The 16,041-nt window shown below is 43.6% G+C and overlaps 3 protein-coding genes across 7 annotated transcripts in view; 2 read left to right on the top strand and 1 right to left on the bottom strand.

Annotated features, from left to right (window-relative positions):
- Positions 1–4,877, bottom strand: part of DIDO1 (death inducer-obliterator 1) — a 58,034-nt gene extending 53,157 nt beyond the window's left edge. Inside the window, exons 1-2 of one of the 2 annotated variants that reach the window (XM_014955948.1) lie at positions 4,621–4,877; positions 1,729–1,873 (exon numbers count right to left, since the gene is read on the bottom strand). The gene's annotated coding sequence lies outside the window, so the exon portion shown is untranslated. The remainder of the gene's footprint in view (positions 1–1,728; positions 1,874–4,620) is intronic. The other variant, XM_014955964.1, reaches the window with a different exon arrangement.
- A 75-nt stretch (positions 4,878–4,952) lies between these two features.
- On the top strand, positions 4,953–12,496 carry GID8 (GID complex subunit 8). 4 transcript variants are annotated; one of them, XM_014955996.1, is made up of 6 exons: positions 4,953–5,076; positions 6,280–6,409; positions 7,547–7,743; positions 8,198–8,395; positions 8,715–8,891; positions 11,922–12,496. In XM_014955996.1, exons 2-5 carry the CDS (start codon positions 6,292–6,294, stop codon positions 8,886–8,888), a joined length of 687 nt encoding a protein of 228 aa, XP_014811482.1. In that variant the 5' UTR covers positions 4,953–5,076; positions 6,280–6,291; the 3' UTR covers positions 8,889–8,891; positions 11,922–12,496. The 4 variants fall into 4 exon arrangements, with proteins under 4 accessions (XP_014811482.1, XP_014811476.1, XP_014811490.1 ...); XM_014955990.1 differs by having other exon boundaries at positions 11,853–12,496; XM_014956004.1 differs by lacking the exon at positions 8,715–8,891.
- Positions 12,497–15,797: 3,301 nt separating this feature from the next.
- The window catches only part of SLC17A9 (solute carrier family 17 (vesicular nucleotide transporter), member 9), a 22,493-nt gene continuing 22,249 nt past the window's right edge, over positions 15,798–16,041 (top strand). The window contains exon 1 of the mRNA XM_014954542.1: positions 15,798–15,983. Within this exon, the coding sequence (XP_014810028.1) occupies positions 15,868–15,983 (116 nt within the window). The 5' untranslated portion in view covers positions 15,798–15,867. The remainder of the gene's footprint in view (positions 15,984–16,041) is intronic.

The raw sequence follows: 16,041 nt of genomic DNA, 5'->3' as shown, positions 1-16,041 counted from the left end.
TCTCGCAGGCACCTGAGGGGTCCCATGGTTTATGGTCAGACCCACGAGGCCGTGCAGGCATTCCTGACCTGGACACCCCAAAAAGCCTTTCAGGCAGCTGAAAATGTGAGTTTTGGCTCTTTGGTTGACCCTGATTCTGCACATTTTTCCTCATGTATTGATAACACTGATTCCAGTTGGATTCCTAATAGGTGCAGTGTTTACTTGGATTCAGGAATGAAAACACGAGGAAACACAAAAACATACTTAGCATTAATTCCATAGACTTACAGGATTCTCTCAAGTATTTTGATTACACCTTTTAGAAGTCTGCTTTCTGTACACAAGACTTTTGGTTGTAAAAGCAACTATTAGCCTGATAACATATTTAGCCTCTTTCTCCACCTGTAAAACTGGGCAGCATTAATACTTACTTCACACAGGAACACCAAAAAAAAAAAACCAACACATTCCTGTGCAAAAGTACAACACATCATGATGAAAGGCAAGCAGAATTTTAATTTTTTCTTCTGCAACTACAGCGCTACAATAAATCAAAAGCACGTGGAGGGGAAATACCTTATGATTTGGTAGATGGAGCCGCACTGTGATTTATGCCCTGGGAAAAGCTAATAACATGTTGTTAATGGACAAATTTAGCATCTAAGGAGTGCTCAAACCCAGGAATTGCACACTGAGGAAAGGGAACATGCAAAAGAAGGAATTGTGCACCCGCAGTGACCAGGGGATGCCTGCAATGGGGGATCCAGCAGTGAAACAGGTATTAAATTCCTCTTTCACACATTTGGCAAGAGGCTGACACCATCTCAACCCAACAGCCATTCCCATTGCACACCCAGTGAGCACCACCTGAGGTACAGTACACTTCCAGCCCACAAAACCCTACAGCTTGGTGTTGAAGTCAGGGCATTTTTTTTGTATCTACAGAACAGGAGTTTTGTTCCATTTTAGGCTCCCTGTCATACAACACGGTGATAGTTTCTAACTGGTTTGAGCTGAAAACACTGCTGGGAAATCCTAGCAGAGACTAATGACTATCAGTCAGCATCTAAAACAGTCTAATAAGCACCTTATCTGTCTCTCCTTCTTAAATACCAGAGAAGCTTATGCTAAGATATCTACAAATCCCTTGGCACTAACTCTCCTTCAAACTTTTTTCCGCTGCTTTCCAGAACCTTTCTGGCTATCAGGCAGGCAGTACGCTGAGGCTCTCCTCTGCAGCTGATACATCTTTATTTATTTATCCCTTAGGTTTCCCTACTTATTCCTTTTTTAAACTCTGTGTGTCTTCAAATTGGCCTGACTTATATTTGTAGTGTCTCACACAAGGGTCTTCAGGTGTGACCCATAAAACTACAATTTGTGACAGGCACTAAGGCATCACTTTCATGTTGCACAGAGATGGGGTGTCATTTCTGCTCTCACCCACCTTTCCCTCCACCAAGAGAGCAACCTTTTCCAGTGTTTGAAGATGCAAAGCCCTTAAATATAAAACTTACTTTATTGTTTACCCCTTTTCTCAGTTCTTCCTCACTGAACGTTCTGGCGAGCCAATTTCAGGTAAAAACCAGAGGCAGAGTTAGCCCACGAATTGAGTAGAGATGAAAGCAAATAAGCAAGTTATCTTCCCCTCCTCCATCTCTGGTGTGTTGTTTTTTTTTTTTAACAGATAATAAATAATTTTAAGTCAGGAGAGACTGATTTCTGTCAGCTGTGCTTTGGTTTTACCTTTGGATGTGGAAAAGGGCCTCTTTTCCTCAGAGTCCTCAAAGTTCAGCACTTCACTCCAAATAGGTAAGTCTGGTGTCAAGGTAGTGATTTCTTCTGGGTCCTTGATTCTCCAAGGCTCCTGATAGTTCCTTTTCCATAAAAACTAGATGAACATAGAAAAATACTTTACTGAGGGTTGATCATATTCACATAAATAAAGCAATCCCCTTCCCTACCAGCTGACAGGAACTTCCAGGTGGTTTTTTCCCCTCCAGTTTTAGGTAAACTCTTTCCCCTTCCCTGCATTATATAGCTTTTTTTTTTTCCAGGGATTTTTGTGACTTTAGTTTGGGATTCACTGCACTCAACTCCAAATATCAATCATCAAAATACCTCTTTGTGATTAGGATTTACCAAATCCTGATCCATGTAAAAATTCTATAAACTGCACTGAATTACAGTTATTATATATTTCTTTTAGTCTAAATTTTGTAGTCTTGCCCCAAAAAATTCTACTTTTCATGTTATTACTGTCCTCATTACTGGAAGATTCTTGGAGGACTGTGGCATGTTGAAGGCATGGAATAATTTCCTGAGAACAAAGTAGTTTGTTTCTATGCATTTTAACCCAACTTTGGAGTCACAGAACTGTCCTGCAAGGTTTTCCCTGACTAGTAAAAGAAAAGCGTGGTTCCAGCTTGGGGAGAGCATTAGGGTTTTTAACAGAAGTCAGGCTCTTGCACTAGAAAAGAAGGAACGACTTAGGTAGCTTTTGCCCTGAGTTGCTGCACAGCTTTGTATCTTTCTACTGCCCCCTTAATTTTGTGAGGTTTAACAAACAAAAGCCAAACAAGTTTGCTATTTCCAAATCTTTGGGTATCCCAGGCTGCGAAGTGAAGGGAACTTAAGTGTTCTCTTCATTAACGACAGCAGCAGGTCTTAGGCATGGGATGATTAAACACGTATTCAGTGAGATACAAATTAAAAAGAGGGGACTGCAGAAGGTGACCAGGCAGCTTTCTATCAGAGAAAAGTTAGTATAAAATATGTGTCACTTATGACTTAAGATACTGCTCACTCCCCCAAACACACAGAGAGTTGCTGCACAGCTTTGTATCTTTCTACTGTCCCCTTAATTTTGTGAGGTTTAACAAACAAAAGCCAAACAAATTTGCTATTTCCAAATCTTTGGGTATCCCAGGCTGTGAAGTGAAGGGAACTTGAGTATTCTCTTCATTAAAGACAGCAGCAGGTCTTATGCATGGGATAATTAAGCATGTATTCAGTGAGATACAAATTAAAAAGAGGGGACTGCAGAAGGTGACCAGGCAGCTTTCTATCAGAGAAAAGTTAGTATAAAATATGTGTCACTTATGACTTAAGATACTGCTCACTCCCCCAAACACACAGAGTTTTCATTGCACCCACAACATTAGCAAAGAAAAAAAGGCCTGTATCAAGAGAAAAGAATAATACTTTTCTAATTTTTTTTTATATACTTAGAATTTTATCACATCGAGCTAGTGCTGCCATGAAACAATGTGTCACTACTTACACTTGTAGTACTATTTCACCAAATAAAAAAAAATAATGCATTAGAAAGTTGCTTTTTTTTTCAGACTCAGTACAAAAAAGCTTCAATAGTAACATTCAAAGTGCATTTGCTGCAACTGAAGCAGCTGTAAAGCCTCTTCTCCCAAACGAAAGCTCAGTTTCTAACAAAGTTTGATGTTACCAGAGGCACCGAAAATTAGGGAAACGATACGAAAGGAAAAAAGATGAGAACACCATGATATTCTGCACAGAAAAATAATAAAAATAAAAAAATAATCTTTTTTGTTAACATTACAGTCTGAAAAAATGCCAATTCCTAAAAATATTAAAAAAAAAAAAAAACCCAAATTATTTTTCACAAGCAAAACCACGGCTCAGGTGGGCCTTTAGCCCAGTTTTAGTTTTCTGTAGCTCAGGGACAATAAAAGGGGGGGAAAAAGGAAAATTTCTGTTGCAGTTGGTTGAACACCCCAGTCTGTGACAACAGAGGTGTTAACGCCACGCAGCCCCTCACACCTATTTTAGCTGAGTTATTTGATATATTATTCTATTCATTAGAAAGCAATTAGACCTATTCTTTGTTCGTTACCTGCGGGAAGAATGACACCCGCCGCCTCCTCTCTGTTTGGGGAGCGCCTCCCTCTCCAGAAGAGCCCCCAAACCCTCCCGGGGGGAGGCACCTTCCTCCCCTCCCTCTTTATGGGAGTCTCCCGAGAAACTCCTCCTGTCGGGGAGGAGCCGGCAGGAACCGGGAGAGCCCAGGGAGATTCCCAAGGCTCAAAAAGGGAGTCGGAACGTTGATATTTCCCCATGGGATTACGAGTTAATTAGCATTCATTGACTTTTTAGATTGAAGCCCGAGGAGGAGCCCTCTCCAGTCCATAGGAACACGCTGAACCTTTCTCTGTCACGGGGCATGTATTACTAAATATTTGAAAACTTAGTTGTTTATACACTCGGCATTGTTTATGTAAACTCAGAGAGTTTTGATTTTTTTGTTGTTGTTTTTTTTTTTGGGGGGGGGAAGTTAAAATAATAAATTATCGATTGCACGGTAGATTTTCCCAGTTTCGATGTAGGGACAACTGGAATGGAAGGGAGTTTTGGAGGCCGCGCTTTGTGTCCCCGTTACAAACATGTGTCCCCGTTACAAAACCAACCCCCGCGGGACGGTTCGGGTGGGAAACGGCCTTAAATCTCCCCCCGTCCCACCCCCCGCCCCGGCGGGGACACCCCCGCTGCACCGGGCGGCGCAAAGCCCCCGAAAAACCAGTGATTGGATCCACATCCCCAGTCTGCGTGAAGTAAAATACTCATTTTTGAGGATTATTATCTGCAACGCCTCAGAATTTATACCTCTTAAGGACATTTAAACACCCAGCCGGCGGCGTTGCCTCAGCCGTGACCCGGCGGCGGCGGGTCGGGAGCTCTCCTCAGCTCTTCTCCACCCTCCGCAGCCCGGCCTACCAACAGCAGCAGGAACCGGCACAACTAGCCACCCGTGTACCTACAGCGGGCCCTTCTCCCTCCCGTTGTCCCGACGGACGGGCTCCTGCCGGGTCCGGGCCCGATCCCTCGGCGGCCCACCCCGCGCCGTCTCTATGGTGCCGGCTCCCCGCTGGAGGGCCGCACCGGCGCGGGCAGGCGTACGCTCTGGCCCGAGGGCCGCCTCTATGGTTACGTGTTCTCGCCTTTCCCCGGGCGCTGATTGGTCGGGAGGGCAGTTCTCGCGAGACCCGCGCGCCAGCGGCCTGGCGGAGGCGGCGGAGGGGCCCGCGTTCGTGCGTCGGAGCCGGCAGCGCCGCGCGCTCGGTAAGATGGCGCCGGCCGACCCGCGCCTTCCCTCAGGGGATGGGGGCTGGCGGGGCCCTTCCCCCTGCCCGGCGGGCTGGCCCGCTCTCCGCCGCTGCGGGCGGTGGGGAGGCTCCGGGCCTGTGGCGAGCAGGGCCGAGCCCTTCGGTGGCCCGGGCCCCGCGGAGGACCGGGCCGGGTCGGGGTCGGGCGGGGGAAGGTCGCGGTGCCGCGGCGGGTAGGGGCCGAGCGGGGGTTAGGCCGCCGCAGCTCGTTGCGGCGGGGGCCCCGTTCCCCCGCGCCGCGGGGGTGGGGGCGGTGTGAACGCGGGGCCGGGGAGCGATCGGCCCCTCAGGCGGCCCCGGGCTGAGCCCGCCTCCCGCTGCCCGGCTTCCCCGGGCTCGGCGGGGCTTTGGCCGTAGTTTAGAGGGAGAAAAACCTGTTGGGAAGGGGCCGGCGCTGGGAAGGCGCGCTGCTGCCGCTGGTGTTTGTCCGAGAGGGGTGGCGGTGCCTGTTGCTGCTGTTGTCGCCGCCTCTCCTCCCCCTTTCCCTGCCCCCGCGAGCGTGACTTGAAGGGAGAAATGATTAAATGCCGGCTTTAGCAAAGCGCTTTGCTCCCAAATCTACAAAAAATACAGTCGAGAAAAATACTAGGAGATCCCACTTCAGTAGTGTTGACATGTTGACAGCACTTTTAGGGACAGCAAAGCTAAGGTAGTGTACATTGTTGTACATTGGGTAACATATCATGTACGATTTTGTAGCTATACGGTATCTGGAGCTGCCCCGTCTAAGTGTTGGTGAAAACCTTAAAGCAAGTATTGTTTATGTAGGCTTTACTCTAAGGCTTTATTACATTTTTTTCTGGCTAGCTGTCAAACTGTTTGTTTCACTTGTGTCACTTTGTGATGCTGTGTGTCCTGTCTAACTTGTAAACAAGATTTAGTTGGAGTAGATTTAAGAGTAACTATAAGAAAGATGGTATTTGAATTTTTTTTCACTCTGACAATTGATGAAAGCAGCTTTAGAGACTGGCTCGGAGACGTTAAAGAGTGCAGGAGAAAAATGTAAAATTGTGGTTTGAGATAAAAGGGTCTCTTTTGGATTAATAATTTAAAAGATCTCATAAAAAGGTATAAAGATGGTAGTAATGCAGTGCTTATACACATTAAACTAACTTACTTCTTAAATTGTGTTAAATGAGATGCTTTGCTTTTCTTGTAGTAAGAGTCCAGGATGAGTTATGCAGAAAAACCTGATGAAATCACAAAAGACGAATGGATGGAAAAACTTAATAACTTGCATATCCAGAGAGCAGACATGAACCGCCTTATCATGAACTACCTTGTTACAGGTAAAAATAAGTAGTATTGCTAGGAGGGTCTTAAATGCATGTCGCTTATTTTATCAAGACAGATGGTTTTGGCTAGAATATGCTCTAGATGGGGTGAAGTTAAGGGCTTTGAGGACTTAGTGGTTGCTGTTGGGTTCTCTTAGCAAGGTACGACTGCTCTTGTGTTCTTTTAACTGGGAACTGACTAAGATTCAGAGACAGAGAAGTTATCGTGCAATAGAAGTGACATTACTAACCTTAGCTCTTCTTAAAGGTGTAGAAAAAGGCATAGAAAATAAAGTATTTTCTGAAATACTGTTAACAGTAATAATCCTTTTTTTGTGCCATTAAAACAGTTCGAGATCTGTTGCACTTGTTAAATAGCACTCTGAAAGCTGCACAGAACAGCTGCCAGAAGCAAGTTTTAACTAGAAAGATAAACTGTAAAAGGGCACTCTTGTCAAAATAGTTTGAGACCCAAAACATTAACCCCTTCAGCACATAGCCTGACTTTATATTTGGGACAATCAAAATCCCTCGGAAATTGTCCCTAGCAATTACCTTGCATACCAGCACAGTAAGCTCTTCTAGGGCGGAGGCAGCCGTATCCGATCTACACCCCTGTTTACATTGGTGTGTAGGTGAAGCCTCGGAAGGAAGAGCATCTTAGTGGCATAAATAATTTTTGTGTATTTGAAAGCGTGACTTAGGATTCAAAATAGCTGTTATAACTTTAAAAAAAAAAAGTAGTGTTAGTATGAGAAAGCAAAATTCATTTTCTGTTTCTTCTTGGTAAAGCTGCGAGGTGTGTGTAAACAGATTGGGGGGCTGGGAGGGAGAAGCAAAACCACTCAAATTTTGGAAAATCCCCTTTTGGAATAAGTACGCTGCTCTATTTAAATAGAAAACAAGCTTTCAAGTTTAGAGTTATCAGGCTACAAGTTACATGTGTCCCTAGAGAATGAGGGCACTTGAGTTCAGCATGAATTAAGATGCCTGTGGGATAAACACCTATGAAAATAAGAATTTTTCAGAATTTCAGACTTAATCTTTAAACTGCCGAAATGCACAAGCAATACTTAAGTCTTTTCATTTAAGCTGATACTTTTTAAAGTGTTTCATAAAATATATTTTATAGGTAAAATGTTTCTATTTCAGAGGGCTTTAAGGAAGCGGCAGAGAAATTTCGAATGGAGTCTGGAATTGAACCCAGTGTTGATTTAGAGACTCTCGACGAAAGAATAAAAATCCGAGAAATGATCTTGAAAGGACAGATTCAAGAAGCCATTGCGTTAATAAACAGCCTCCATCCAGAATTGTTAGATACAAACAGATATCTTTACTTTCATTTGCAGGTAAGGACAGGTGACAAACTTTATTTTTTGTTTTAGAGGTTGCGGAGAGATCAGAAAAAGTAGTGCAGGTTTTACGAGTGTTGGGAGGTTTGTGACTGAACGTGGATGTTTGTTCTTGGCATCATATACAATTAGTAACATTAAAAACTTTCACAGTAGTGGCCTGTGATTTACTAACTTCCATTTACTGTTACTCAGAATTTCTAGTAGTTCCTTGAGCAAGACATCTTTTCAAAACCTGTTACTCAAAAGCGTCAGGTTACCTTTTTCAGTAGATTTTTGTAGACTAATCTGCTGCTCCTTGTCTCACACATTGAGAAGAACTGACCTCAAACTGTCAAATTATGGATTAGTGTTTGTTTTCAAATTGCACACCGATGTCTGAAGATTAGTCTTGAAAAACTGAAGATTTGTTAATTTCTTTAGCTAATATTGCTTTGTCTTTCTCATGTAGCAGCAGCATTTGATTGAACTGATTCGGCAGCGTGAGACGGAAGCGGCTCTGGAGTTTGCTCAGACCCAATTAGCAGAACAGGGGGAGGAGAGCAGGGAATGCCTGACAGAAATGGAGCGTACGCTGGCTCTGCTCGCCTTTGATAATCCCGAAGAATCACCATTTGGAGACTTGCTTAACATGATGCAGCGACAGAAGGTAGTCCTTTCGCCAAAGGGAACCGATGCCTTTTATTTGTATGTAGTGAAAACGGTGTCCAAATATTTTTGAAATGTTTAGAAAAAAAATCTACATAGTGACAGGCAATAGAACAGAAGTATTTCGTAAGATTCAAAGCAAAAAGCTGTTAATGTATTCAGCTACTTGGCTCTCGTCCTTGTTTTCTCCAGGCTTGTAGTTTATAAAGCTTTGACCTGACTGTGTTCTGAGGAATTAGAGACTAGGTGTGATCTTCTCAATGTCTGGAGCAGTATTAATCATCAAAAACCATTACTGAACTCTAGTGTTTCTTTTCCAGGTATGGAGCGAGGTTAATCAAGCTGTTCTAGACTATGAAAATCGTGAATCAACACCCAAGTTGGCAAAATTACTGAAACTACTACTGTGGGCTCAGAATGAGCTGGACCAGAAGAAAGTGAAATATCCCAAAATGACAGACCTCAGCAAGGGGACGATCGAAGAACCCAAGTAAAATGTGTGCAGATGGACATCAAACAATCTTAGTACTGCACAGTATACGTTTATATCAGTCTGTGACTGAAATATTTTTACTACAGTACAGCACTCAATTCAGATTTTTCAATGAACATCTAATTTGAAGGGAGAAAAGTCCCTTTTAAATGCTGCAAAAACTGCATTGAAAGGCGCTGTATCTCTTTGAAAGTCTGACTTAGGCTATGCACTATAATACATTTTTAAAAAAAAAACAATTAAACAGGACAGGAAAAATAGCATTTTTAAAAGTACAGAACTCAAGCTTTCTAATTGGCTACTGATGCCTAGTTTAGTGGCCAGTGAGTTAATACGGAGTTATATTGGCAACTATTCAGTTAAGTTTAACTGTCTCCTGTTTGAAATGTGTATATAGAACAGTGAATATTTTCTACCTTTAAGTTATAGCCAGATATACATTCCCCTTAAAAGTAACTGGTCAAGTTTTCATCTATAAACTTTGCAGTAAGGTCAACCTTTCGCTTAGGAAATAGTGTACAAACTTGTAAAGCATAATTTAAAGACTTTTTTTTTTTTTTTTTCCTTCCTTGTTTCTGACTTTTTTGGTGCTTTATATGGTGAGAGCTATGTTCATAATGGATCAGTGACCCATCTTTTCAGGAGGAGTATTGTTGGAAATAAGGGTTGGTTTTTTTCCTTAATTTTCACGGATGACCAAAACGGCCCCCAGAGGCACTCGAAGGTTTTTGTTAACAGGGGCCTTTCTCCCCACGCCCCCCCCCCCAAGTTATTTAATTTGCAGCTGTGGATGCTGCAGTGATTCCACTAAAGCTTTGAAGGCCACTGGATGTTTGTAAACTGAAAGACAGGATTGTGTTAGGGAATGAAGTGTGGGGGAAGAGATGCTCGTTGAAGCCTCTGATGCATCCTCTTGTGCAGGATCTGCCTTTACGCTTTGCTGAATAAGTCGTAACTTTAGAGCTACTTGGGCTGTTTTTATGCCTTGAGCTGAGCAGAGCAGGGCTGTCTAAATCCAAAAATTTCCATTTTTTTTCGATTCTTCCATACCTTTCTGAAGAGATGCAGTTCATCTTCACCTGTATTTGTTTACTGACTGTCCTCACTCCGCTTAGGATTATAGTTTTAATGTTTTTCATGTGAAGTCCAGACTTTCAAGTCAACAAATGGTGATCTTCTGGGTATGGGATGTTCTGGTCGACCTAATTTTGCAGCACTGTCCACTGGTGTGTACCCAGCGGTAGGAAGCACTAATTTTGCCAAATCAATCTCGAGATTTTTTTGGTTCCTATATCAAGTTATTACGGATTTGCTCAACGAAAACCGAGCTGGTGGGTGAGATAGCTTGACATCATGAGACACTGGCAGTTGTCACACCGGTCCCATACTGTACATAATCTAGTCTTGTATGGTAGATATTACCCTGTAGAATGAAACTTAGGTTTTCACTTAATTTTACTGGAATACTTACGCATTAAACTGTATAAAGCTTTGCAGATACACCTGACTTATGGAAACTAACAAAACCTGTTACTGATTGCATTACTGTGAACACTGTTTACTTGTGTAGCTATTTTTTTTTGGGGGGGTGGGGAGGGAAACTGTTAAGCAGCTGTTAGAGATGCGGAGCGCCAAGGTTAAGCTAGATGATGGATATCACAAAATTTATTTGTTCCCATTTATTTCTGATGGTTCTGTTCTCCACTTTGAGGTGTTTGTGGTATGGAGGTCTTAAAGTTTATACATAACAAACAAGCTATTAATGGCCCCCCGCCCCCCAACTACAGCAGGGGTCTGGCTTTCCTTCACCCAGGCTGGTTATTCTAACACCAAACTTTTAACAGTTGTGGTTTATTTTTTTTAATTTTTTTTTTTTTGCTTTTTCCAGTCGGTTGATGTCTAAAAACCGTGTATAACTTTTAGTTTGTGAGAAACTGTATGGTTAATGTAACTTTGTTTAATAACAAACTGCAGAAAACAAAAACTGGAATAGCTCTAATTTCTTCACATAGAACCGATCAGCTTTTCCTCTCTTCTGACGCTTGTGGTGTTAAATCTCAGCTACAGCTTCTCCCGGATGAAGTGGAAAGTGGTGCGTTTTTGTGGCATGAACTAGCATTTTTCTCCATGAGAAATGCAGTATTACATCCTGGCTGAGAAGTTCACTGTATTTCTAGAACGCTACATTAATTTCGTAGAGTTTTTGGGCAAAGATTGAGCATAGATTACTTGAATTTTCACTAGCTTGTTTCTTTTTCCATTAAAAAATAAACATGTTTTTTAAGGGGTTTAATATAAAATTAGTATAGAACTATTTCACTTTGTTTTTATGAACATGCCACATTGATAAGCAGCTTTAATCTGTAAAGTTTTTGGTAACTGCAAGAAAATATTCGAAAGCTATGCATTTTAGAGAAAGCATAAAGGTAGTGATAATGGTACTTCTAAGGATCTTTATATTAGTGTATATAAAATAGTTTGCATATACAAATATAATATATAATCTGTTTGAAATATTCTTGAATGGTAGGGGCTGTGAAACATATTATAATTTATGGAAATATTGTACACAGTAAACAGACCTCTCAGTACACGAATGAACTTTTGTCATATGCATGAGAAATGTCTTATTTGGTGACTACTAATGAATGGGATTTTGTTAACCCATTTTTGTTAGATAACCACTTTAACAAATACTATTAAATGCCACTTTGATCAGTTTCCTTTAGTGTAAAAAGACATATTTTGTTCCACTTAATTTAGAACAGTAATGAAAATAACTTTTGTAAAAAGGTTTGTTCCAAACTCAGCAGTGGCAAACAAATCTGGTCATTAATTGTACACTACGCTCATTCCTCCCCGGCCTTTCCTCTCTTGGAAACAATTTTATTTATTTTTTTTATATTAATGCCATGGACACAAAGCAGTTGGGTTGGAAAATAACCTGTCTTTTATGCCTCTGCAGCAAGGCTGAAAAATCCAGTGTGTTTTGTTTGGGCTACAAATCTCTGCCCTTTTCCCAAACCTCCTGCAGAACCGTCGTCTTCGCTGTGACCGCCTTTCCTTTCTGCCTGATGGTTGGGAGCTGAGCTGAGCTGTGGCTGCTTCTGTTGTACAACGGCGTCGTGTTTGAAGGGTGGGGGACAATGGATTTCCACCAAGATGAAGTAACCGGTGGTACTTCCTGAGAAATGCTCACTGAACTGTTTAATTTTTATTGAGCTGGAAAAACAGGCTGCTGCGCAGAAACCAACAGCCGAATTTTAAGTAAGGCATTTCCTCTCGAGGGTTTTGAAGAGGCAAACTCATACAGCTTGAAAGCAGGTGAAGTACCTCTCGCTCTTTAAGATGAGTTCATTGAAACGCTTTCAGCTCCTTCCACCCACGTGAAAAGAAAAATTGAAATGAACGTGGAGAGCACTTCTGTAGCATTTGAGATGTGTGGAATTACCTGGAAAGAATTCTGTCTCCTTCCCGCTCCTTGTACGTGTAGGGGAAGCCATTACATTATTCTAGGATGATTTTACTGTTTTTCATTTGTAAACTTCATGCTTTGTACGCTTGAGTATGAGCTTAAAAGCATTACTTAAAAAAAATCCTTGACTAGTAGATGGGTGTTGCTCGACTTATTTCAAACCACTTTCTGTCCGAGTCCGTTACGAAGCTTATTAAATTGAGTTGGAGCGTGATCCCTCTCTGTCTCATCTCCACGGGTAACGGGGCCTCCCCCTGTCAAACAGCCTTGAGATACCTCCAAGGATATAAAAGGATGTGGAGCCATATTTTGCCCTAAATCTGCCTTTAGGCTATGGCGAGTTGAGAGGGGTTCTGGCCCCTGCTGCAGGTGTCTGTTCCGTCCAGCAGCGATGTCACCCCTCACTAGTTGTTTCTGCTGTAATTTTCTTGAGGAAAAGGGATGAGGAGGGTTGAAGGTGCCAGCCCTGCTCCTCAACTGGTTTGCTTGACGCTCTCAGCTGCACCCAGACAAAACACAAACTTATTAGTAGCACCCTCAAAAGGATTTGTGTTTCTCAATGGGCTAGAAAGTATTTTTAGTCCTTTCCTTTGCCTTCATGCAATTACAAAGTGCTGCTGGGCTGCACGCCGACACCGTCAGGCACCTCCCAACCAGAAGCCCCCTGCCTTCTCCATCCTGCTCCTCATGTGAGATGGGGATTCCAGCAATATTCTGCTGCCTTACAAGCCCCCACAGCAATTCCTGCTCGGGAGCTGCCGTTCGCTTTGGAGCTGGTCTCAATTCAGCATCTTCTCTGGTCATTCTATTATTTTTTCAGTGTTTTGCTGTCTGCAGCAGGTTGGCAAAGTTGCATTATTTAGCACTAGAAACCACGTGTGTTTTTTCTTCAGACCGTGGACAAGTTGCATTGAGGCTGCTCTTGGTCAGCAGGGACCTTCCAAGATGGGGTCAGACTGTCCTTTTAGAAACAATAATTGTCCTTTACAGAACGTGTGCCCCCATTTCTCCTCACACCCGCCTGATGGATCTGGTCTTGGTCTGCCTTAACTCCATAAACCTTCACATAACACAGCCCTTGTCTGCATAAACCTGAGTGATAGTAAATGTCAGCTCAGATATTAACCCGATAATCTTTGGTTTAATCTTTCGACAGATTAAGCTGAAGTCAGGGAAAAAAAGAGAGGAAATTGGTGTTCTTGCATCAGATTATTTTCTTTAGTCAGCACCTGTCTTCTGAACCCGTTCCCTTTGCCTTTTAATCAGCTGGGTGGGAGGCTTTGCTTCCAGAAAACTGTGTGGCGTCAAAAGGAGTGATGTCTGTGGGTTTTTTTTACTTTTTAAACTTATTTCTGTGCAGCCCCTTTTTAACTGCAGCTATTTCTGACAGTGAAGCTTCTCGCGCGAGACGTGCGTTGGTCAAAGCAGCTATTCATGGAGGAGGTGATGTTGAGCGGGGCAAGGAGAGGACCTGGAGGAGTACAACAAATAAAGAAAACTTTGTGCGACAGGCTTAATTTGTAACTGGAATCATAATTTCAGTGAGTCGGTGGCCAATGTTGCAGAGGCTGGTGGAGGCGCCTGCATCCCACGGCACTGAGGCTTGTATTAAATCATACAGGAGTATGAGTTATTAATTACTCTGTATGTGTGATTACCGTAGCAAGCCCAAGTCCTCTCGGAGCTTTTTACATGCATTTCACTTCAGTGACATCAGGAATCATCTCCCCTCCTGCCTCGAGTTAACTCCAAAAATATACACTATTTAAAAAAAAACACAAATTGAACAATGATTTGGATTTTTGGCTGCATTTTACCATGACTTGGCTCCCTCTTCTGGAAACGGGCACAGCAGCAGAGTGAGGAAAAATGTTTTCTATATAATTTCCAGTTTTCTGCCCAAACAAAGGGAGGAAAAGCTACCCCTGGATGAAGGCTGAGCCTGTGGTCTCCACACATGGTCCCCCTTCAGTTTCCACTTGTACCGAAGCTGCTTGTATTTGTTTTCTGGTGGCAGTGGGTCTGTGTGAGGTGTGTGACTGCCACAGGCCTTTGGGGGGAGATCTCTCCTCTGAGGAAAAAATCCTGAAGCAAAGGACAAAGTGTGATTTTATGATACTTTTTTTTAAACTTTTATCAGCCCTGGTGACCTTCTTCCAGAGTTGTCTCTATGGCGTGTGAGGAACCTTTTGCTACTCCAGTCTGCCACAGGCCTTTGGGGGGAGATCTCTCCTCTGAGGAAAAAATCCTGAAGCAAAGGACAAAGTGTGATTTTATGATACTTTTTTTTAAACTTTTATCAGCCCTGGTGACCTCCTTCCGGAGTTGTCTCTATGGTGTGTGAGGAACCTTTTGCTACTTTGCTGAGTAAGGTTTAGCTCGTTAATACTGTTACCCATTGATTTAAGTAGCTGATGTCCCTTTGGGGACCTGCAGAGTATTGGCGTTTGGAGAAGAATGGGGTGAGTTTGCTAAATATTGGTCTTCTACAGGCTTGATTTAACAAGCATTTACAGGCTGCAGGAGCAGAGGGAGACGCCTGCCCTGCACCCTGTAGTTTTGGAGCAGCCCAGCAGCTCTTTGGAGAAGAATGGGGTGAGTTTGCTAAATATTGGTCTTCTACAGGCTTGATTTAACAAGCATTTACAGGCTGCAGGAGCAGAGGGAGACGCCTGCCCTGCACCCTGTAGTTTTGGAGCAGCCCAGCAGCTCTGGTGCCTTTCCCAAGGGCTGTGTAGGACCTTGGCCAGGCTCTGCCAGAGCTTCTCCCTCCTTCCCTCACCTGGAGCTTTGCCCTGACTCCATCCAACTTGCTCTCGGTGGCAGAATCACCCAAACAATGGCTCCAAAAAGCTCCTCCACCTGCTCGGTGAAGTTCCTGAAGTGAGCCAGGAGTCCTCTTGTGTTGGGCTGAGATAACCATCATTTTAATTCTCTATTTCCATAAAGGAGTCTGATTATCTCTGATCTTACAGTGAGGCAACGGCTCTGTCCAACAGAGTTGAGTCAGTTTTGTTTCAGCCTGATTCCTGTTTAAATACTGATTCCTGTTTATTTTTGCATTCAATTCTTTTGGATGGGAATATTCATATTCAGTGCTGATCCTTAAAAAACCGGGGACTTTCCTCCTGTCAAACCTGTGAAAGCTGGAGGACGGGGAATTAACGTGGTGCTTTCCAGGTGTTGGAGAGGAGACACCCTCTTTTGGGGTCTCTGTAACCCCGCTCAGACGGGGGTGTAAATTATAGAATGTAATTTAAATAGAATATTTTAAATATTTTTCAATATTTAGCGGAGGAAAAAAAAAAATAGAAAAAGAGGGGAAAAAATCCCCCACTTGTGGGTGATGGATGGAGAAAACGCCCCCTCCCCGCCTGCGTCGGGCACCCTCCGGGTCCCGGGTTCGAGTCCGAAAGGGAGGGAAGGAGGGAGGGAGGGAACCGGCGGCCGCCGCCGTCGTCGCCGCCGCGATGTGAAGGCGGCGGAGGCGGAAGGCGCTGCCCGCATGGCCGCGGGTGGCGGCGGCAGGAATGTCCCGCTGTGCGGAGCCCAGCACGGCCCCCGGGCCGCGCAGCACGACGGCATGAGGAGGGATGGCGGCGGGGACCCGTACTGGTCCAGGTAAGGCTGGACCCCCCCCCTCCGAGGGAAAGCCGCTTCCCTGCTTCCAGCGGGATGC

The sequence above is a fragment of the Calidris pugnax genome, unplaced genomic scaffold (assembly GCF_001431845.1).
Source record: "Calidris pugnax isolate Ruff unplaced genomic scaffold, ASM143184v1 scaffold50, whole genome shotgun sequence".
Lineage (NCBI taxonomy): Eukaryota > Metazoa > Chordata > Aves > Charadriiformes > Scolopacidae > Calidris > Calidris pugnax.
Note: the sequence above shows the minus strand (reverse complement) of the source record. Positions and strands in the feature narration are given on the sequence as shown.

Excerpts from the sequence above, each read along its gene's own strand:
- GID8 (XM_014955996.1), top strand. The coding sequence starts at position 6,292 with ATGAGTTATGCAGAAAAACCTGATGAAATCACAAAAGACGAATGGATG. Across the intron at positions 6,410-7,546 it reads CATGAACTACCTTGTTACAG|AGGGCTTTAAGGAAGCGGCA; the intron begins GTAAAAATAAGT and ends TTTCTATTTCAG. Across the intron at positions 8,396-8,714 it reads ACATGATGCAGCGACAGAAG|GTATGGAGCGAGGTTAATCA; the intron begins GTAGTCCTTTCG and ends TTTCTTTTCCAG.